A 23,662-nucleotide genomic window follows, 5' to 3' on the forward strand; every position below is an offset into this window, starting at 1 on the left:
ACAAAATACAACCAGTCTGAGAGGCTTGGGCCACCTCTGTGACATCCTTCATTCAGTTCTTGGGAGTCACAAAGACACAGCCTTACTGCAAGCCCTTCCACGATGCACCTCACTCACTGCTTTGCAGAGAATCAAATCACAGCTCAGCCTACTCTGAGTAGAGATTGGTCTTGTAAACAAGAAAACATGTTCTTTCACTCAGATGTTGTCGCAGACATCTTTTATGAAAAATCCTTTCCTTAGGATTTTTCCTCCTGAGAAGCTGAGAGGCCTCAGGAACAAAATGTAAACATTGATTATCTGCTTCTGTGGAATGCAACAGGTGCATCTGTGATTGGTCTCATGTTGGATCTTTCTAATTAATGGCCAATCACAGTCAGCTGGCTCGGACAGAGAGCCGAGCCACAAACCTTTGTTATAATTCCTTCCTTTTCTATTCTTAGCTAGCCTTCTGATGAAATCCTTTCTTCTATTCTTTTAGTATTGTTTTAGTATAATATACACCATAAAATAATAAATCAAGCCTTCTGAAACATGGAGTCAGATCCTCATCTCTTCCCTCACCCTCAGACCCCTGTGAACACCGTCACAAGCTGTTACTTGGAGAACCAAGGGAAAAACCTCTGCATCCTTTTCTTTCCCTGGCCATGATGTAGAGGCACTTTAGGGGGGTCAGGCTTTTCCAAGCTCCAACAGAGCTGGCAGAGTCCCAGGATAAATGCTGCATGGGGTGCTGGGAAGCTCCAGTCATTTTCCCAGCCTTTGGATGTCTGAACAGCAGTGATTAAGGGAGGGGGCAGCTAAACCCACTACCACCAACAACAGCATTCCAGTGTTGTTAGAAATCCAGCTGTTCTCTGCAAAATGACAGGATTTACTGTTCCTATTTTGGTTTAAGAGACAGGCAAAACTCCCCTTCCCCACCCATTATCGTTGTCTAATGTCTCCAGCTCCGCGGCTGAGGCAGCATTAGCATTCCAGGCACGGGCAGCACAGGAGCAGCAGGTTTATGGTCTGTGCAGCCCAAGATCAGCACTGCTCGCCCCCCAGCAGCTGGGTGACACCCAGGAGCTGCACTGAAGCCACCTACACCTCCAGGAATGTCCATCCTCCCCAGCCTGTAAGGGGACAAGGAGCCACAATCCCTGTCCCACGCACGCAGGCAGAGACACACAAGGCTTTTGTGGCTGGACACTGCACGTCCAGAAACCCCACATCCTCTTTCTGATCCCAGCTCCTCCAAGCTGGCAGAGAGCTCTTCCTGCAGCTCCCAGGCACCAACCAGGCAAGGCCATCAGCTGTCACATCTCCCTCCTCCCAGCCTGACATCCCCCCTCTGCCTGGCGCCAGGGGCAGCAGGGAAATAACCTGCTATGAGATTAATTGTTCACTCTGCCAGGTCAGCACAGCTATGGTGGCTTCTGTATTTATAGGGAGCAGAGAGAAAAGGGGTCTGGGGGCAGTTTTTTTGCCGTGTGTACATGATAGGGTATAACAGTTGCATGGAAACAGCTTGTTTCCAGATTCTGACACCAAAAAAGCCCCTGTTTTCTTAAATGGACATGCCAAGTCACCCAATTTATTACCAAAGAGTGTAAATAATCATTTGCTGCTGTTAGGAAATAATAATCCTAAAAATGAGATCACATGGGCGTGGCTGCTTTTGAGCACACCAAAACCCATCAAACAAATCACTGGCTGCCACTGTATTTCATTTCCAAGACCCCCAGAATCACTGCAGAACAGCCAACTACAATTTATGCTCTGGATTCAGAATTGCTTTATGTCCATCCCACCCAAGCTGCCATGAAAAAAAAGGATCCCTCTCTGCTCATCTCTCTGTCTGGTCCCACTTTTCTGGCTGCACTGGGAGACAAGTGAGAACAGTTTTGTCAGGTTGGTTTTCTGTGGAATCAGTGTTTTTCTAGCTCACAGCACTGCCACACAAGCACCAGCAAAAAGGAGATGGCAGGGATGCACAGCCAGGAGGGAAAACGGAGCTGAACTGCTCCTCTGGGTACCCAGAACACATTTTCCTGAGCTTAAAGCAGCTGTGGAACAGCAGTGTCCCATCTCTTCGTGCTTCAGCAGAAAAGGGATGTGTACTAGTAGCTAAATAAAGTTTCCCTTACAAACACAAACTAAATTTTCAAATCAGCACCAGGACTAGTTTATAAGAGCTCGATGCCTTGCAAGCTCCTTAAACTCAGTATTTAAATATGTTTCTTTTGGGACACTTCCCTTACAAGAATTAAGCCAAGCAAAATGTTTTTATTTTTTTTTCAAACAGAAAATGAAAGATCACAACTCTGAACCTCTTAGAGGTGCTTCACAAGGCACTTCCAAATCACAAAGAGATTACAGTGTCTGGGAGTTAATGTGCTGACCAAGACATATGAGTGGGAGCTTTGGGCAGGTGTCTGCCTCTACACTCCTCAGAAGGGATGCACATCCTCAAATTCTTTAATCTTGTTTTATTAATACAATATTGGTTTAGATAATGAATGCTTATTATTTAGCTTTGTCTCAGGATTGTTTTGACATTACATGACACTGCCCTTAGGACCAATATTATAAAATAAACAGCAAGCTGCCATCATTTTAAGTGCTGCAATTTTAGAAATAAAAAAAATAAAAGAACAGCTGTCACCCAGGAAAAGAAAACAGCAAAAGTGGAACCTAAATAAACATTCCCTTAGGCTGCTATTGTTTTCCTAATAGCTTGGATGGTTTTTCACCCTCCCCACCCACACAGCAGCAGCTGGAATAAGAAAGACTGGACTTTTCTATGGCCAGTTGATAAATTCTTTCCCAATTTAGAGTATTGAACCCCTTCCTTGTATAGCATCATAACTGTATTATATATAATTATGAGTACAAGGAAAGAGGCTCTAGCAGAGATCATGGGAATGATCAGTAGTTGCTGGTGATCTCGTGTAAATAGGTAGACTTCAAAAAATTCCAGGATGTCTGTCCAGAAAGGTCTTCAGGAAAAGTTAATCCTGTACAGCCTGCCCTGGCAGCTGGTGAATCTGTGCAGGTGAATAGATGTGGCTGAAATGGGACAGGGGAAGTGAGAAAACATTGAAAAAGATTCTGAGATGCTGCTTGGGGTGGTAGATTCTGAAACTGGAATACACACTAATCACAAGCTGGGCCTTCCTATGGTCACACACTACAGGCAAAGCGCCTTCCTCACTCTCCCTCTTTAGGCTGTTCACTCAAAAGGAACTGCAGGTGCTCTCATGAAGGCAGAATTTGACCTCTAATTGGTAATTTCTAGAGTTAAGAAAAGAACTTCCCCTCTTGACTTGCAATTTCCATTTTTCACTTAATTGTTGCCTAGGCAATCCCTGCTGGCACAAGCAAGCACTGGAGCGTAACCTGTAAAGCTAAAATACAGAAGCAGCCTGGTTGCGCTCCATGCACAGCTGAGAGAGGGGTCCCAGCTCTCTGAGAGTCACAGAATCATAGAATATTCAGGTTGGAAGGGACATTTAAAGGCCCTATAGCCCAACTGCCTTGCAAAGAGCCGGGAGATCTGTAACTAGATCAGGTTGCTCAGACTTGGAAGTTTTCAGGGACCAGGCATTTACCACCTCTTTGGCCAGCCTGTGCCCGTGTTTCACCATCCTCATCCTCAACATTTTTTCCATTATATCTAGTCTGAATCTACCCTGAATCTCTGAATGGTTTTATTTTAAAACCATTACCAATTGTTTTGTTGCTACAGGCCCTGCTAAAAAGATTGTTCTCATCATTTTGTAAGCCCCCTTGAAGCGTTGAAAGGCAGCTGTAAGTTCGCCCTGGAGCCTTCTCCAGGCATTCAGGAAGTTCTGTACTCCTCACCAGGAGTCAGCACAGAGAAATCTCTTCCCAAGTCACTCCTGAAGATGGGGCAGAATGGAGGAAACTGCTTAGGGAACAACCCAACCCAATAGCTGTGTTAGAGGGGGAAAACCAAACAGGGGCAAGGGCAGGAGGGGGAGAAAGCCCAGAGGGAGCCAACACAGGCTCCTGAGTCACGGTGCTCATTCTGGGACCTTCAGCAAAGCAAGAGCAGTACAAACCTTGTTTGGGGGAATGGAGGAGACAAACAGGAGTTGGAATCGGGATTGTCCCCATTGCTGACACCTACACCTTATCCCAGGCCATCTCCTCTTGGACGAAGCACCCAAAGGACCTCTCTGCTGCCCTTTGCCACTGCACTGACACTCCCCTTTGGTTTGCAAAACAAAACAAAGACCCACAGCACGCTGGCAGAAGTTTACTAAGTCGTTCACATAATTTAAAAAAACCCACAATATAACCCCAAATAAAACACAACAGCAAGGCAGTCAACCCAAAATAAAAAAAAATCACTGGAGAATTCAGTCCTTTGTTTGCTGCTATGAACAGAACTCAGAGCTCCAACCACCAGAGATACAAGCCAGATTTATAGAGGAAATTAAAAAAAGAGAAGAAAGCCAAATATGTTTAGTTACTTAACTGAAAGTAAATCTAAGAAACCCAGATGGGATTATTCAGGCCTAAGATCAGCTATTCAGGAGAGAAAAAAGAGAAGCAAATATTTCAACCAAACTGACTTTAACACCCCTGTTAATTACAAATACATTCTGGAAGATAAAGATATGCAAAAGAAATGAAGTCAGTGAAGGTCAAGAATAGGTTCCTGCAGCAGCTTACAGACATAAATGGCACTTAGGTACAAAACTTTGATTCACTTGGCTGGGATTCATGAGCTGGATGCTTATTCTCTGCATAATGGCTCAAAGGTAATAATCACAAATGGTTCTATTTAAATGGAAAATAAATAGCCCTGTCTCTTTAAGGACATCATGTCTCATTCTCAGTGGAATAGTGGCAGCTATAAAAAAAGCTATGATTTCAGTATTTCTTGTGATGACTTCTCTCCCCGCTCATCTAAAAATAAAAGGCTACTCTGTAGCTCCAGATCAATCTAACTAAAAGAGAAGAATTCGCTTACAAAAACAAAATAGCAGCTCTGACACTAGTTAGGTATTCATCACATGTGGAAATGGCCCATAATGCTGCCTTCAAACCTTTCCAACAAGTTGTATTAAATTAGGTTGGGTTGGGATTTTTTTTTTCCTTGCACCAAAAGCAAAATAAATATAGCTTTATTTAATGCTACTAAAACGTTCAGATTCAACTGGAACCCCAAGGCATGTGGCTTTGTTGTTAAAGCACATATAGTGACTCTATTGATTGGTGCAGTCCTCTGTGCAAGAGAATTTGTCACATCAATAGCAACTGAAAAATACTCAGGAGCTGTAATATGGTTTAAATGAGCAGTTACCACATCAATATAAAGAGCATTTCAACGGCAATAGATAGGAACCCTTTTGCAAACCTAGCATTTGTTTTAAGATAAAGCTTGACAACTTTTATTTTTTTTTTTTTTCATTTTACAAGGGAGATTTTTTTAAGTAATGGTGAGCAAAGCAGCAAGCCCTGTGGCTGTGCTGTGGTGACAGCACTCTCTGGGCCATGAAAGCCACGATGGACAGAGAGCTTCCAGATGGGAAAGGAATGGCAATGCCACAAGCCAGGTGGGTGTGAGGGTCACAGATAACTCTGCTGCTCCTTGGGTTTGCCATTGCTGCTGCCCAGAGCACACCTGGGTCACAGCTGTGCACCCACCCCTGAATTTGCTTCCCAGAGCCCCAGCCTGGCTCACACATGAGCTGGGACATGCTGGATGTGAGAAAGACAGAAGAGAAGGTTTCCTTGCCCATCCGCAATGCCAAGAAAGAGCTGGGGGAGGAAAAACCTTCTGCCCTGCCTCTCCTCCAGCCTCCTGGGAGAAGGTGAACCATGAAATGGCCATTCCCAGCTGATATCAGATCTAGGTGGGCTCAGAGAGAGACTCACTGGCCTCAGTGACATGCAATCCTGTAGCCATGATATTTTCTGGAAAATCCCTTTGCCAGGATTTTTCCCCTGAGAAGCTGAGAAGACTCAGAGGAAAAGAAAAACAATGATTATCTGCTGCTGTTGAATGCCACAGGTGCATCTTTGATTGGTCTCATGTGGTTGTTTTTAATTAATGGCCAATCACAGTCAGCTGGCTCGGACTCTCTGAGAGCCATGAGCTTTTGTTATCATTCCACTTCTTTCTTTGCAAACCTTTTGATGAAATCCTTTCTTCTGTTGTTTTAGTACAGTTTTAATATTATATATATCATAAAATAACAAATCAGCCTTCTGAAACACAGAGTCAAGATTTTCATCTCTTTCCTCATCCTGGGATCCCTGTGAACGTGAACACCACCACACAACCCTAGTTGAAAAGTCAAGCAAGGTGAGAAGTACAGGAAGCATCCTGAATGTGTGCATCCTGGGTTTGTGGGGTCTGGCACACAGAGCTGGGCTCCCAGACCTGCCCAGGGCATGCAGCCTCTGCATTGGTCACAACTGATTTGGAAAAAAAATATATAAATAGTAAATGCACGGCAAGGAATGAACCTCCATTTCATGGGCTGGAGGAATCCCTGTTTTTCAATAATGAGAAATAGTTCTGTGTTTCCCAAGGAGGGAGCACGCTTTTCCCGACTCAGTGTGTTTATAGAGCACCATCCTCTCTCAGCCTCATCCCTCCTTCCCTTGGGTTAAAGTGCAAGGGACATTCTGGTCATCCAGGCAAAAATCCCACTAGGCAGATCAAAACTGGAATGTGCTGCAAGTTTTGAGTAAGATGAGAAATTTCACACTATCCTGATATCTTCTGGGTAACTGCTTATTTTATGATGACTAATAGGCAATTACTATGGTAATACTGCAATACAACATGTGTGAGGTTTGGAAATGAGAAATTATAGGTAACTACTTTGGACTCATTTCTATGGTAACAAAAAGTAATTGTCATTAAATACCAGTTATATTGCTGCTGTACCTGGTAATTATAGATTTTTTTATGCCCAGTAACATAAATAAAACCAATAAATTTATTCAAAAGGTCCACGATTGTTTACTTATACGTTTCTATATAGAATACACAATGACAAACACCTAATTAGGAAAAATAAACTCCATTGAGAGCTTCATCTTGTCATCTGAGATGGATACTCTGTTTTTCAATTTAAGGAAATGCATGAATTTCACATCTATTAAATGAAGTTAAGGGGGAAAAAATACCTTCTCTGCCAGAAAAATAGGTGAAAATTAAAAAGAGACAAACAAATTATACTCTGCATGTGTGGAGCTGTGTCTTACAACTGAATAAGTGACAGTAAAAACCACCTGACATATCCAGTCCCCCCAAAAGGGACATAAATAATAAAATAATTTGCATAAAGTCTACATGTGCCTTTACTGTTAAAAAAACTTTATGAATTACATGTGAACATGAATTTTTTGATTTTTTCTTCAGTCACAGAAATAAAGTCCAGAAAAACATGTTCATGAGAAATCTGAAATATTTCATGCAATCTAAAGCCTAGTTTTCTGATTGTATTTCAGATCTTTCAAAAGCAATGTTTAGAAAAAGTCAGTTTTTAAACAAATTGTGCCATTAACAAACCAAAAAGGAATAAGACTGTCCTTTATAAAATGCCGGTATGAATGATTTAAAATGTTTCTCAAGCCTTCCCTTTATTTTTTTTACTGGAAACAGTCTGCTACATTTGACTTCCTTTTACAAGCTATTAAAGTCTTTACGAAACTGCATTTCTGAGACAAGAATATATCATTTTCTCAAAACATGAAATCCCAACACAGCTTTCACCTGGACACTGACATTTTATGGTGAATTTGGTTTTCCAGTCTGGGTAGGGCTGGCCTCCTTTCTGTTCACCAAATTAATTTGTTAACCCCTTACACAAACAAGAGGTAAGGACTGTGTTGAGTTCAAAATATTGTCACTGACAGTGAAATGAGAAAGGATTGGAATCAGTGTGTGCCCTCCCCTCCCCATTCACACAAATTCTTTCATTCCCTACAATCTGACCAGAAGGATATAGCAGTGGTGGGGTTTCAGACAATTTCAGCTAATTCATGGCTGTAATTTACTGAGGGCTGATGCTGCCACAGCTCCCCCAGAGAAAAAGGAGCAGAGAAAAGGAATGGGAGCACTCACTGGGACATGCAACACACCCTACAGGGAGTGGTCAGGATATTTCATCTGCCTTGCCATGGCATTTCTGGGGTGCCTCAGTGAAGAGCTTCCCAGACTAAGCCACACATCCCTCCTGGTGCCCGTGTAGGATTTTGCCTCTGAAAGGTGAGGCTGACAAATTGGAACTAATCTAAGGCAGTGTGGTACAGTCATCTCGCCTGCAGGGACACATTTCAGCATTCAGCTGCAGAATGCCAGCTTAAGAACAAGCTCTTGATAAAGGAAAGTTCAGGCCAAGCCTGGGGATGCACGACTTTTAAATCAAGAACATTTTTTTTTCTCCCCTTAGTCTACTCCTTCCTCCCTGGGGATGGCAAAATGATAATGCTGTACTGCAAATAGAGAGAGAAAAGTTGAGAAATCTCTCTTCACTGCACTAGTTTCCCTTTATTTCCTAAAGCTGTTTCACAGTTTAATCCATCAGAGAGGGTGAGATTAGTGTTATGGAGAAACTCACAAACATTTTTATTTTTGTGCCACATTTTTTTTTAAACTAAAGCTAAAGATCAAGTTGTGCACTACACCCAGCAAAAGGAGTCCTTCTATTCAGGTGAGAGCTGAGGACAAGTTGTCAGCTAGAAATGAGGGGAAATTATGCTGAAGACTCTCTGTTTTAGCTGGGTGAAACAACGGCATCTTCCTGGGCAATTTAATTAACAAACCCATGCAGCATAACATCATCCATGCACTGTAACTGCAAAGGCAGTTGCACTTAGAAGTGTAATGATACCAGGCTTTAAAACTTCAAGAAAAGGGAGAAGCCCGTCTTCCTGTTTTGGGAAAGACTCTACATCCTTGGCCACAGTGAACAGCAGGTACCTGTCATGATTCTGTATTTCAGGAGCAGCTGTAATCATGCAGCAAGAAAAGGACTTGGAGGGTGGTTTGTTTCCCACTGAAAAGAGTTTAAAAAAACCCCAAAAAACCAACCCCCCCACCCCCCCCCCCTAAAAAATAAACAACCCAACCAAACAGAAAACCACAAAAACTTTCATTCAAATTGTGTATAGACTTCCTAAACATTCTGAATTAAAGGAGCTGCTTAATCACCCCTGTACATCCCACAAGGCACCTTATCTTTTCATTCCTAATTGTAAAGAAATAAAAATTCTTAAACTCTTGCATAAACTTGAATAAATCAGTAAATTTTAGCATCCCATTTCCATGTATCCTGATACACTGAGCTCTGACATTCATTTCCATGACCATTTCTTTTAGAGGCACCTGAATATACCTGCAACATATAAACAATTTTCCTCACAGGTGAGTCTGTGCTTTATGGTTGCAGTCCTAAACTCACTTGTTGCTGGTGATGAAAATTTCACCACATCCAAGTCAGAGTCACAACCCAGTTTGTTTGTTCTCTTGAGAATAAGCAACAGTTTGTGGAAAACAGGCAATTCATGGTGGCATTGTTGCAGATGTGGCCTAAACTCCTAAACCTCAGTTCACAACAACAAAGGAAGGAGGATTTTGGATGAGAGCACAGGACTCACACCCTCAGTCAGTCCTGCATCCCCCAAAATGGCAAGGAAGAAAATCTCACCAGATTAGCTGTTATTTTATCACTCTGGCTTGGTGAGTGGTTGGTTCCTGTCCTGGTGCCAGGAGAACAAGTCCATCCCATCCCATGGCATCCCATGGCATCACATCACATCGCATCGCATCGCATCGCATCCCATCCCATCCCATCATCCCATCCCATCCCATTATCCCATCCCATCCCATCCCTCCTCCCAGAGCTGCTGACGCTCTCAGGCTCCTCATGGTGCCTGGGATTCCAGAGCACAGCCAAGTGCATCCAACAGTGCTCTTTGCCAGTTGTGCAAGGCTGCGCACTGGTGGGGTAAAAGAAAATCCCCTCTCACACTGGCAGGAGATCAATTTACAAACTCAAGCATGAGGTTTAATTACCCATTTCATTATCTTAGCTTGCATAGTCAGAATGTGAACCTCCAATGAACCAAAGAAATAGTCACCAGCTGCTGCTTTGAGAAGGAGGGAGATAACAGGAAGAAGTTCAAATGCCTAAAACTGCTCTTGCTGCATGTGGCACCCCTTGGAGGTTATCCCCAGCCAACAGATCTGTGTTAGACCCCACTATGTGGAAAACTTCTGAAAGTCCTATTTATGTGCTAATCTGAACAAAGACCAAAAGAGATGAAGCAGAGTTATCTAGCCAATCACTGAGAAGCCTCAGAGTTAAATTTTCAAACACAAGTAAGTGATCCTTGGAGATTTTTTTAGACATTCATCCAGTAAATTCAAGTAAATAAATTGTGATGTGCTTGTGGATTTTGTATGAGCATGAAATAAAGTGTTTGCTGCAAATTATTCACTCAGCACTAGTTAACTGCAATGCTGGCACATTACTAGGCTTTTTAATATTCTTCTCGAGACAACAGGTAGCATTTTGCTTATTACCCTCATTTTTAAGTTATTAGTTACATTAGGCCATTTGTAAATACAGTGAAGAATTGCAAGAAAATAAAATGTTTTTTTTTTTCATTTTTTCACTAGCTCATTAAAATTCTCTTTAGTTCAGGAGGGATGAAAATCCTGCATATCATGGAAAGTTAAACCGAGAGTACACCATCAAGCTCAGCAATTCCAAATTAATTCACATGCCCTTTCCCACTACCTGGGTTCCCAAAAGGCTTTTCAAGTTCTGAGCCATATGAATGCCTATAAAAAGCTGCATGTCTCTCAAAAACTGTAAATAACAGAGCAGGGGAAAAACCCTACAGGGCAAGTGAACTTAGGGGAAAAACAAAAGCTGCTTAATTGCAATTGGAGTTTGCTTATGTGCAAGGCACCTGGAAGAAAGGAAAGTGATGTAGCATCAGATTCTAGAGCCATTTTGGGGCTTTATTCCAGTATAGTCACACATTCTGATAAATTCCTGGTCCCTGCAGTGTCACTGACTGGTTTGGGATTTGCCAAGCATCACTGCAGCTGCAAGGAGCCACCTGTTCTGTGAAGCTTCACTCAGAACACACAGAACCACTGTGGAAATCACCCCCACAACTCCCTGCTGCTTCAGCTAAACAATGAGCAAAGAAAGGGAGGGATAAGGAGCACAGATCACAGGATCACAAACGCTGGAAAAGACCTCTAAAGCCACTGAGCCCAGCCATTAACCCAGCACTGCTAATGCATGTCCCTAAGCACCACACCCACACATTTTTTTAATATTTCCAGGGACAGTGATTCCACCACTGCCTTGGTTCCAATGCCTGATCACCTTTTCAGTAAAGATTTTTTTTTTTCCTAATTCTTAATCCAAAACTCCCCTGGCACAACTTGAGGCTGTTTCCTCAACAAAGAGCTGCCAGCAGCCCCATGTTCTGCACCTTCTACCTTCCTCCTCCTCAGTGGTCTCCTCACCCGCACAATAACCCAGCCTTGTTCTGCTTAGCAATGCAACACCTAATTAGATCAAAGGTAGCCTGGCTACAAAGTGAATTGTGTTATTTAGTCTTGCACAGTAAGCAAAACCACATGCAGTATATTTCATTTCTCAGGGGCTTCTCCAGAGAACTGTGTGGTACATGTAATTGCCCCCACAAACAAATCATCAACTAATCAACTGCTTTTCATTATCACCTCCAGCAGCACATTTATTTTGTAAATAAATGCATTAAGAGCAAACAATTTTAGGGAAAACAAAAGATTATCTGAATACGATCTCAGCAGAGGAGGTGGTAAAGTAGTAATTCAAACACTAAAATGGAGCAAAATTAGCATAGGGTGGAATGATTATTCCATTCCATGTATCCCTATCTATTACAGTACAATAACAGAGTGAAATCTGTGACTTTAATGGATGATCTGGGTAGTTTAAGGGAGCTGTGATTGACTGACACATTTACATAGAGGCTGATGAGCGGCATAATGAGTGCATTCATAAAACACAGCTAAGGTCTAACTCTAAGCTGACATTAACTCCTACACTTAGAGCAGATACTCTGCTGTCTTGGGGAGTTGCTCTCTACCTCCTGAAGCAAACAAATTCCCTATTTGCCCCTTTCCTAGGTGGGAATTTCAGGAAGCACATGGCCATGTGAGAATCTCCAGTTTAAGGGGAATTAATTGAAACAAGCCATGTAAGATTCAATGCCAAAACAGTGCAGGGTGTATAAGGCAAATACAACAATACATGGGTTCATCCCCCACACCATACCTGTAATTTCCTAGGTAAACTCCATCAGGATTGAGCATGGGAGCAATCTTGAACACCAGGTGGTCTCTCAGTACTTTTGCAATTGGATGGTGGCTCACGAGGAAATCAATTATACCTGAGAAAAAAAAAATTAAAAAGGAGCTTGAAGAGGGGGGTCTGTGACATCAATGATTTCCAGGTATCTGCTTGAAATTTCACATATAAAGGATTAGAATGATGACTCCTCCTGGTTGCTGGCACTGCTCCTGCTTCCAACAGAACAAACCACTTGCAATCATGCAGCACCTGCTTAAAACTCCAAGAACTTTAAAGAGAAATACCTGAATCTGTCCTCATAATGCAAATACACCATGGCTGCATTACCAGACACTGTTAAGTTTCCACAGAGGGAGAAGTTACTGCTCATCAGCTAAGCCACAATAACTAAAAGGAGAAATGGAGTTACCCCTCACACCCAGCCTGCACAGAGCTCACCTTGTGAGTGGAAATTTGTGGAGATGAGCCATCTCAAATTCATTTCAGCATACATCCAGACCTAGCCATGATGTATGAACACAGATTTCAGATCACCTGCATGTATGAAGGGGTGTAAAATGCCTCACAAAAAATTGGGAGAGTTGCACAATATGTGCACTGGGCACAGGGATATTGTGCAACTGGTGGACTGGAATTTATGAGGCCATACACTTCACTTCTTTTGCACTCATAAAAGCCAGAAGTAGCTCCACCTCAGCAACTCCTTTAGTGTGGAGCCCAGGCAAGTGATGGGGAAGCAGATCCTAAATGCCCTTCCTTTGGGCACATCACAGCACCAGAGCCTGCAGGAGGAATCCTTATGATTCCTCTTGGCCTCATGCTTGGGGAGCCGCTGAATATTCCTCAGCCCAGGGCTGGTGCTGGGGCAGGAGAAGGAACCTTGCAGCTAAATTCACTGCTCACCCCTCCACTGAGTTGCTACTGACAGAAATAGCTTCCAGGGAATTAGTGTGGAGATAAATTGAGTTCCTGTGTAATCTCAGGACACCCACAGATAGGTCATGACAATTCACTATTTATTGTAAGGTCCATCCTGTGAAGCAGGAACCATTTACTGAATTTCCCCAGAATAAATCAATCACTACGGTCTAGTAACAGGATAAAATTAAGCAGAGAAAAATTAAGGCTGCTCATCAGTAAAATTTCAGTAATGGTGAGCTCTATTAGAGTGTGGAATTGTCTCTCCAGGGTAAGAGTGGAATCCCATCATCAGAAACATTTAACACTGGGCAGGGTAAAGCCTCAGGGAATAGCTATAACAAGCAATAATTCAGCATAGAAGGGATGGCCTGGGCTAACTAGCTGACTTCAGACCTGATGTTTTGTGATTCAATCAAAGTGTTAAAAAAAGCCCCTAAACCCCGTGTTCATGCCAGGTTAAATGCACTTGTTTACAGCTTGGCTGGAACATGCATTAAAGATGAGACCAAAATCTCACATTCTGCATGACTCCTTCATTTTGCTAATTTCCTAAGGCCCACTTTGTATTTCAAATACCAGAAAGTCTGAACCTAGGCTGCTGTTGGAATGAATTCGAATTTTCTGAGGCATATGGAGAAAAATGAGGCTTCTGAAATGTCTGAGCTGATCAAGGCATAGTTGACTCTAAAGATCAGCAATTTTTCCATGTCTCAGTGACTAATCCTGAAGAGGAGAGAGGAACTTTCTGTAACCAGGTCTTCCACTCGAGAAGAAACTAAACCTGAATTTCTGAGGCAAATTAGCATATCCATAATTATATTTCTCAGGAAATGTTCCTGCAATTACCTCCTCTCGATGAAGGAAACTGAACATCGATCTGCTTTTTGGCTGCTGTTGTGACTTTCGTTCATTATCCAACAGCAAGAACACGGAGGAGCGACGGGGACACAGTTGGATCCTGAATAACCAGATTTCCTAACTGTATGCAAACACAAAAAAGCTTAGCTACGTTAAACTGCTGCTCTGACTGTTTCCTGGCAGTGTCTGAAACACACACCACAGTACTCACACCTGGAGGGCGCAAAATCACTTAAAGGGAAACAACCCCTTACTTAGTCCTTGGTTTCCCAAGACCCCGTGCTGGTTTTAGTTTTAAAGAGCTTGCAACTTGACTCAACTAGACTCAAACTCATCAGTTTGTGTTTTCTAAAACACTTGGAGGAGTTAACTATTCAGAAATCAGTGTGTCCAGAACAAGTTTTATCCGAGGTTAGATGAGAACCTTCAAGTGGAAATAAAACCAGCACAAATATCGCATCATGTGCATTGTAGATCATTGCCTTTCTTTCACGAGGTGACACAAGAGCCCAAACTCTCTTTTGCTGTGGCTGTCATGGTGTCGTGGAGAGGCTTGTCCAGGTTCTGCTCGTTTCCTGGTGAGGTCTCTGGTGTTGAGATGACTCCAAGGTGTTAGAAAGTCTCTTTTTCCCAGCCCCAGGACCGAAGAAAAAGCAGAGATGTGTCAGTTCTTCTTTCCAAGGTTGTTTATTGTTTCTTATCTATAACATTCTTTCTCCAACCTGCTGAGGTCTGTCCAGCAGGTTGGGTTGAGGCACTCTGACTGCCCTCAGGAGGGTGTTATATTTTTACACTAAAAACCACATGTGCTTTATTTACAATAATTTTCCAATACCTATCACCTATGTTAGACAGCTTGTCTCTACTCTAAACCAATCCAGAAGTGCCACCATCCCAGCAGAAGATGGAGGCCAAGAAGGAGAAAGACAAGACACCCCCAGGTTCCTCCATCTTGCCTCTCAAACCCCTATTCTAAAACCCCAAAATTCTACTTTTTCACCCTGTGACAAATTCACTATCATTCCATTCAAACCCCTGTGTCTTGTAACTCTTCGCACAAAGTTGGTAATTGTTTCCATGGGTAAAAATCAAAGGCACAGGTAGTTTTGACTCCATGCCAGGGTCCCTGAGCCCCCTGCCAGGGTCTCAAGCCCTCCAGGGGCAGTCAGAGGAATGTCCTGGGCTCTGAGAGTTTCCCCCCTGTTATTGATGCAGCCTCACTCAGAGTTTGGCAGGAGCATCTTGGCAAATGAAAGCTGCAGTTCTCAGCTTCAGCAAGCAAATCCTGTTCCCCAAGAAAAAGCATGCAGTGGTGTGGAAGGCTGCACATAAACATGCAGGGGGTGAGGGTCTGCTGTGCCTGATTCACTGCTGCACCCAACTAAAGGATGCTGGGTGCCCAGAGCTTGGTGTCAAACGTGACCCAGCATCTCCCCAGGCACCCCAATCTGCCTGGGCTGCTGCAGCCAAGCTACCCATCAAAAGGAGATTTACTTGATTTTCTTACTTAGAAGACAGTTAAACCTGAAGAAGCCTTACCCCATTGGTAAAAATACCAAGGAAGAGTTAAAAATATCTCTCAGAATTCTAACCTGGAAGTAGAGGCAGTTCTAAGGAGCATGAGAAAGGCATGAGACAAAAGCATACGTTTACATATACAAACCTCACCCTAAAATGATTGTAAGTATCCAAATAATCAATACAACTAGGAAATAGCTTTGTCCTTCAGAGGAACCCAATAGTTCTGGGCTGCCTGAAATAGTCCAGATCAATAATTTTTAAAATAAAAAGACAGATATCAGAGTATTAAACAAAAAAAATACCATTGCCGAGAACTTGGTCCTCCTGTTAATAAATCAATACAAACTAAATTTTACAGCTCCTGTAATCAGCAAGAGACATATCAGTGTATCTCATTAGGCCAGGGTTAAGAATTTGGCAGCAACCAAAGCCCATTTAATATCATTTACTCCAAGGCAGACATGGCAATACAACAGATGCCCTAATTTATTTGTTGATCTTTGTATTAAAATAACAGTTTGCTGGTAAACAGGAAGGGTAATGATGCCAGTCACCCTTGTTAGTGGCTAATAATTGCTTAAATTGTCCACTAATTGACCTGTGGTACTGTTGAAGCACTGGATCGTGTTGCAGGGCATGAAGTAAACAAGGCCACTGTAATGTTGCTTTGGAGAATGACTTCTGGAAATAGAACTACTTATTGCCATAAATTTTCCTTTCACAGATGAGCAGATTAATTGGTCTGCCAATTAGTCTGCTATTAAAGAAAAAAAAAAGGGCTGCCCACAGATTGGTTGGATCTTCGAACTGTAGCCCCAGTTTGGGTCAAAGGAAATAATCCAATCTGAACCAGCCACATCAGCTATGGAAAATAAGACAAGCATTATTTAAAGACACAAACCTCTGTGGCTGGAGATCAAGGAAAATAGCCAAATAATGAAGTATTAACTCTTCAAGAGACTTCAAAATGAAATAGAGGATGTGATGGAATGGGCCTACCGAGGCACATTACAGTGTGGAAAAGTTCTCCAATTAGAAGAAGCAAAACAATATGGATTATTTTCCTCCCAAGCTTTCTGGAAAGCAATTAAAATCTTTATATTTCAAATAATTATGTGCAATTATAGATGCTGCCTGGAACCAGAACAGCTCAGATATCAGCATTCAGCCATGACACAGGAAGAGGCTTATTCATAGTCCACTAAAAATCCACCAAAGTCGTTACATCAACTTCAAGGAGATTTCCATAGTTGCAAGCAAAAGGGAATAAAGAATTGAAAACAAAGAAAGGGGAAAACAATACTCACAACTGCTAGCATTAGAGACATACCACATTGACTTAAAAATGTCAGACTCTTAAAAAATTTATTTCTTGGTAAACTCAGTTTAACTGAGATGGCACTAAATCTGGACCAAGCCCCTTCTACTCTGAGTCACTTCCTTATCATTATTCTTTCTCAAGGCTGAATGCACTTTTTCAAATTTCTCCTGCCTTCTGCAGCTCAGCACCTCTCATCTACTCCAGTGTTAGGTCCTGTGGCATCTTTCTGCCCAGCCCAAATTATCTGCTGATTCTTCTCAAGCAAATTAATCATTCACCCCTCCATAACATGTCATTTCCACCGTTCTGTCAAGACATTTCCTCAACCAACATCCTTAAACTCTGTTTAAACTTCCTGCTGGCTCTAACATGACCTCTCCACATTTGCTCCTTCCAAAGAAAAGCCAGTCTTATCCCCTGCTTTTTCCATTACTCCATCCTTTCACCCTCAGTCTGACAATATATTTAATTGTGCAGCTATATAATACATTTGCCCTGCTCCTATTAGTGAAAATCTAATCAGCACAGACCCTAATGCAATATGGCAACTGCTAATGCAAACATACCCTGCACTGTATCTAGTATATGCCAAGAAAGGAGTGATTTATGTTTTCAGACCCATTTCCTAATGCTGGGTAGCTGCTGGTACCCTTCAGTCAGATCACCACAGCCTGCAGGTTAAAGAGAATGTGACAATTGGGCTCTAACAGCCATAGGATCTATTCACTGGAAAATAAATGTAAGGGAGTCCCAAATACTTATGCTTACATGAAACTGTTGAAATACACTGTTAAAGGAGACTGAATCCAATGTGAATGACACTATAGTTATGTTTCAGTGGAGAGTAAGAAAGCAAAAATATGGGGTTGGGCTTTTTGGAGAGGGTTTTTAGTGTGACAGTGAAAAAAACCCAAACCAATCCAGACGCTAATGTCCAAGCAGTTACAATATCTTGCCTCCAAAAAGCAAGTGCAATACACAGAATAAACGACAGCAAGCCACCACCGTGCCACCATTTGCCTGAGAAGTGTTTCTCCTTCAGCAACAGGGCCCTCATCCATTGAGCCTTTGCTTTGTCTCATGGAGCTGCAGGGAAAAAACCATAAACCAAAACAAAAAAATACAAAACATGACGAAGACAGATGGACCCTCTTCTCCACCCCAGCATGGTGGGGAAGGTGTCACACTCCCACTGAACCCTGCCCAGCACAGGTCACAGCAATGCTGTGCCAGGGTGGGCTCCAGAGAGCACTCAGCTGCTCCTTCAGTGCAGCCCCAGCAAGCCTCAACAGGCAGAAATGGCCCAAAAATGCCTTATTCTGAGGTGCTTCAATGTTCAGCACAGCACAAGAACAAAAATAAAAGCATGTGAAGGGTGATGAACGAGCAGAGCTGACTCATAGTGAGAATACTGACATGACCTCACATCATGCTGTCACCAAGGGGATCCACATGCACAAGATCACCACAGATGCTGACTCTGCCCCTTCTTCCAGTTCTGCTCCTCCTCCTTATGTGGAAAAACAGATTGGAAAACTCCAGTGTGTTTTGTTTGTAGTATTAAACACTTTTTTAGAAACACGGTTTTTGGGCAGGGGAAGGGGTGAAGAAGGGTGATGCTGACATCAATCCAAAGAGAATCTATAGATTTTGAATACTTTATTAATAGGTTGCTTGTGACAGTGTTCACAGGGGCCTTTGGATGAGGGAAAAGATGAGGATCTGACTCCGCATTTCAGAAAGCTGATTTATTATTTTATGATATATATTACATTAAAACTATACTAAAAGAATAGAAGAAAAGGTTTCATCTCAGAAGGCTGGCTAAGAATAGAATAGAAAGGAATGAATAACAAAGGTTTGTGTCTTGGACAGAGAGTCTGAGCCAGTTGACTGTGATTGGCCATTAATTCCAAACATCTGCATGAGACCAATCACAGATGCACCTGTTGCATTCCACAGCCACAGATAATTGTTTATATTTTGTCCCTGAGGCCTCTCAGCTTCTCAGGAGGAAAAAAATCCCAAGGAAAGGATTTTCATAAAAAGATGTCTGCAACAGTTGCTTTATCTTTCCAAAGGTCCCTTTGGAATCCATGGCAAAACAAAGGTTTATCTCATTAAAATGACAAAAGCTAATAGGCTGGTGAAGAAGCACTGCAAAACCAAAACAGGCACCTGGTTATGGTGTTAGAGGAAGGGAAATTTGATGTCTGAATTATGTCACCAGTTTCCTGGTGTACATCTGCATGCCCGTGCCTCTCTCTCCGTAGTTTTTGGAACTGAGACTGGGAAGATCCAGAGCAGTGTCTGTTTTCCCTGAGCCCTCCCTGGCCACCCTCAGCACACCCAGGAGCAGGGCAAGGGAGGGCAGGATGCTCTCAGAGGGATGCAGCACCTTGCACCTTGCACCAAACCCAAGTGAGCATCCCTCAGACCCCACTTGCCAGGTCAGACTCTTCTCCTGCCTTCTCTGCTGATGTTCAGACTCCATTTAGACTTCCCCCAGGAAAGGCTCAGAGGGGACCTGCACAGGCCTGAGGGTGGCACATGATGAAAAGCAATCCAGGTGTTTGAAAATGCAGAGAAGTGAACAATTTTCCCCAGTGGCTCCTGTGGACAGGAAAGTCTCAAGGGAGACAACCAAGCAACAATTGCCCATGGCAAAACACATCAGAGCCACCCAAGGCAGGTGAGACAGCTCCAGGAAGGACATCCCTGGTTACATTATTTCTGAAGGGTACAGAAAGAAAAAGCCTCATTGATTCTCTTGGAGTATCAAACCTTTTGATCATACAGCAATTTGTCCCCAGCTAGACAGGTAAATATTTCAGGGCTAAGTAAGAAGATTTTTGTTGCATTTGTTTGTTGGTTAAAAGCACCCCAGAAAAAGTCTGTAAGGTCCCATGGCTATTTCAAGTTTTTTTTTAAACCTGCAACCATAATAGCTATTGTAAAAAAAATCCAAAAAACCAAACCAACAGTTACCACTTGTGCACTGTGCACAGAGCCCCACTTCACCTATTTTTAAAGAAGTTTTAATCAACCTGAGACAGAAAAGTTGCCCACCTAACTAAGGATCCAGCTGCAATAAGCAGATTGATTAGAAACACATCAAGCTATATTATGGCATGTTTGTTCTTTTATTTACCGTTTAGTCTCTCATCTATTCTCTGCTGTAACTCTTGGTCTCTTCAAAACACAGGATTAAAAGCAAAGGAAATCTCAAATAATGGGATAAAATGAATGTGCAGGAAATGAATGGGTGAATTAGATTACAGCAGATGAAACACTGAGGTCTCAAATGCAAAATGCAGGGAGTTTATTTAATTTGTTACTCTTTTAAAATGAAAATATGCTCACTGACTTGAATTAGTAATTTTCCTGTTCTAAGATATGTTAGGCCATTACAGCTAGGCCTGTTTCCAGAGCAGTGAAATAAATGGAAAACAGCCAGTCTCCCAGGGAACACAGCCCTCATTGCATTTTGCCAAGCTAGTGGAACACTGCTAATGTCAGCTCCAGAGAAAACCACAATTCTGCTGGAGGGGCTGCTGCAAAGGAATTGAGAATGACTGGCAACAAATACTTCAAATGGCAGAGCAAGGCACTGTGGATTTCCTCCAATTTTAATGTGCGTGGTAAGCACAGACAGTAATTGATTTAAAGAAGATTTTAAAAACCCATAATTCCTGACCATTCCCTCCCTCCCACCCTACTACAGTTAGCCCAGGGTTTCGCAAATAATTAATCTGGAATTTGGTGTTGATGGAACAGAAATCCATGGGTAGCAATGGGAACAGCAGTCTGGAACCCCTAGCTGGATTCTGTCAGAATGAGAGAGAAAATAATTTCAAGTGTTTTCCAGAATCTCATAAGCATAAAAATCCTTCTCACACCACTGTAAGGATTCAGGAGACACTTCTGCCATCACAGCCTCAATTGGCATTTGGCATCTATTCACATTGCAACTTCAATGAAGATTTGGAAAAATTGCACCATAGTAAAACATTCTGGGACTCCTGGGTAAAGAAATGGACCTTGTTTCCCATTTTTATGTGTCTGCTGACTGGACAGGACTGACTGGGATGGAACCCTTTAAATTTATCATGGATATTCCACATAAAGGAGGCAAATTTACACCACTGCCTTTCATGTGCACTATCCTAGTATTTTTGAGAGAGTCCTACATTTAGACTGTGCAAACAAGGCCTCAGAACACCAAAGAGTTCCAGACCCTGATACTCCAGATGCATTTCAAACAGGGAGAATACACAGAGAAATGGATGTGACTGGAATAACCAGTCACAAATCAGCAGTCTACAAGTACAATCAGTTCAGTGTAGAAAGTTGCTAAGTGATGAGTGTTTGGGATTTCCTATGTATTTTTATGAGCTGTTGCTCTTTCCTCAGAAAAAGATTCACATCTGCTTTGAAGGATATGCGGCTGCTGGTGCTTGGCTGGAGCACAACATCCCAATTCAGTGCTGAAAAGATATAGATATGCATTGCCAGCAAAACATAATTAAAGTTGGCATTCCCAGTGACTGGGATGTGGGACCAGGAGCCAGAATGCCAGATCTCAGTCTCTAGCACTGCTGATTTTTGGCAAGTTGCTACCAGAGTCTGCTATCTTAGTGTGTTCAACTTGAGATAGCAATGGCCAGATTTGCAGGGCAGCAAAACTGGCATCTCTGGGGCCAAAACCAGCAGATGGATTTTCCAAACAAACTCATGAAAGCTCATTGGAGCCGACTGTAGCTGGAAACATGGCAAGTGGCCACAAAATGCTAGGTGTTGAGTAAAATTCTGAAACTTTTCTGCTCTTACTCAGCTGTCACTAGTGACATCTGAGCTACTCACAGTCCATCCCCAACCCACTCTTCCCTAAAGGTAAGCATTTTCTGAAAATCAGCCCTGTAGGGGTCAAGGTGGAAAGACTTTTGGTGACAGAGACAACAAGTGTTGCTGATCAGTTCAAAATTGCAGCCATGAATACTCTCACCCTTCCTCCTTTCCCCTTTCCTTTCCTTTCCTTTCCTTTCCTTTCCTTTCCTTTCCTTTCCTTTCCTTTCCTTTCCTTTCCTTTCCTTTCCTTTCCTTTCCTTTCCTTTCCTTTCCTTTCCTTTCCTTTCCTTTCCTTTCCTTTCCTTTCCGAAAGGAGCACACAAAGTGTTCCACAAACTATAGCTGTTCTCAGAACCTCACAGGATTACCTGGAGAGGGTAAAATGTGGCATCTAATTTTGCCTGTTAAAATTGTCAGCCAACAAAGAAAAGACAATTAAGCATTTTGCGAGGACAAGTCTAGTTCCTACTTTAAAATACTCTAGATATTTTATACTACCCAAAGCCTGATCCTGTCTGAAAATCCAAAAGAAAAAATAACATTACTAAACAGACTTGAGTAGATGATGAGACCGCACAAACGATCTTGTTACAAAAGATGCCCCAGGTCATATAATTCATGTAATTATTAGGTCATACATTCATGTAATCTTGTTCTGATAAAACTGTCTTCTAACATGCCTTAAGAGTTCCTCTGAAGCTTTGGCACTTTAACAGCTGGAAACCCCAAGGAACCAAACAGTCTGACCCTTTCCTACTTGTTGGATGCAGCAATTTATGGCCTCAGGACTCATTTGGATGCCATTGAATTGGATTGTGCATATTTTCAGACTTTAGAATAAGAATAGAATGAGGAAAAAAGCCCTAGATTGAAGCTTGGGTGCTTGGATACTTGATCAGAGCAGCAGTGGGGTGCTGGTGGCACAATTTCCTGCAGCTCTGGGTGCAGGGCACTCGTGCTCTCCCCAGCAGCACCACCAGCCCAGGTGGAGCATCAGGTTAATCCCTCCCACCATTTCATGGTCTCTGCCTTTCCTCTTCCTTGCAGCAATGGGATGCCCACAAGTTTCAAAGCAGCAGACTAATTTAGGAGAGCAGAATGAGGCCAGGGCTGGATTTGTCTGGTGAAAAGTGCAAACCTGCACGGAGCGAAGCAGACTGTCTGCCCTGCACAGAGATGAACTCATATCTCAGCCCCTTAATTACCCTGATGGCTGATGGTGCTTGCTTAACCTCAAACTAATCTCCCCTGGCCCAGGGGCAGTTGTGCAGCTCTCCAGCAGAACTGATGCAACAGCAAAGAGCTGTGACTTGAAAGAACCTGTCAGGCTGACAAAGAGAGGAGGTATTGGCAGGAGCACACAGCTCCTGCTTCAGGATTGCCTGAAGGGTTCCTAAATTCAGTGCACAGCACAGACTGAGTGGGTGGCTTCCTTGGCTGGCTTTCCTTTCTTTAATTTTCTTAATATGCTGTAAGGAGCTCGGAGTCCTCTTTGCATCAAAATGAGCCTACCAATACCCCCTGGATAATGCCTCTTTTCCTCCTGGGGAAAAACAAAAGGGTTCCTGGAGAAGCACTGCAAGGATCAGATGATCTTGCTTCATTAATGAATTATTTGGGATTTATCAGATTCATTCTCAAGATGTTACCTCAAGAATATGATGTGCTTGTACATTATTATTCAAAGTATGTCCCTCCCATGAGTGTGAGTCCCCCCGTCAGCTCAAAAAATATTCACTGCATTATGGCCCTCAATTTTTACAGAATAACTAATGGTAAATCCAGCTAGAGTTGAACAGAAATATGCAGAAGATTCCATCTATCCTGATGAGCGAGA

At 42.6% G+C, this 23,662-nt stretch overlaps 1 protein-coding gene across 5 annotated transcripts in view; it reads right to left on the bottom strand.

The window, feature by feature from the left end:
• LOC134423228 (BEN domain-containing protein 5-like) overlaps positions 1 to 23,662 on the bottom strand; it is an 882,906-nt gene that overhangs the window by 166,954 nt on the left and 692,290 nt on the right. For all 5 annotated transcript variants that reach the window (XM_063166074.1, XM_063166072.1, XM_063166073.1 and 2 more), the window contains one exon: positions 12,321 to 12,435. In XM_063166074.1, coding sequence (XP_063022144.1) covers positions 12,321 to 12,435 — 115 coding nt within the window. The remainder of the gene's footprint in view (positions 1 to 12,320; positions 12,436 to 23,662) is intronic.

This window comes from Melospiza melodia, chromosome 11 (assembly GCF_035770615.1).
Source record: "Melospiza melodia melodia isolate bMelMel2 chromosome 11, bMelMel2.pri, whole genome shotgun sequence".
NCBI classification, from domain to species: Eukaryota; Metazoa; Chordata; class Aves; order Passeriformes; family Passerellidae; genus Melospiza; species Melospiza melodia.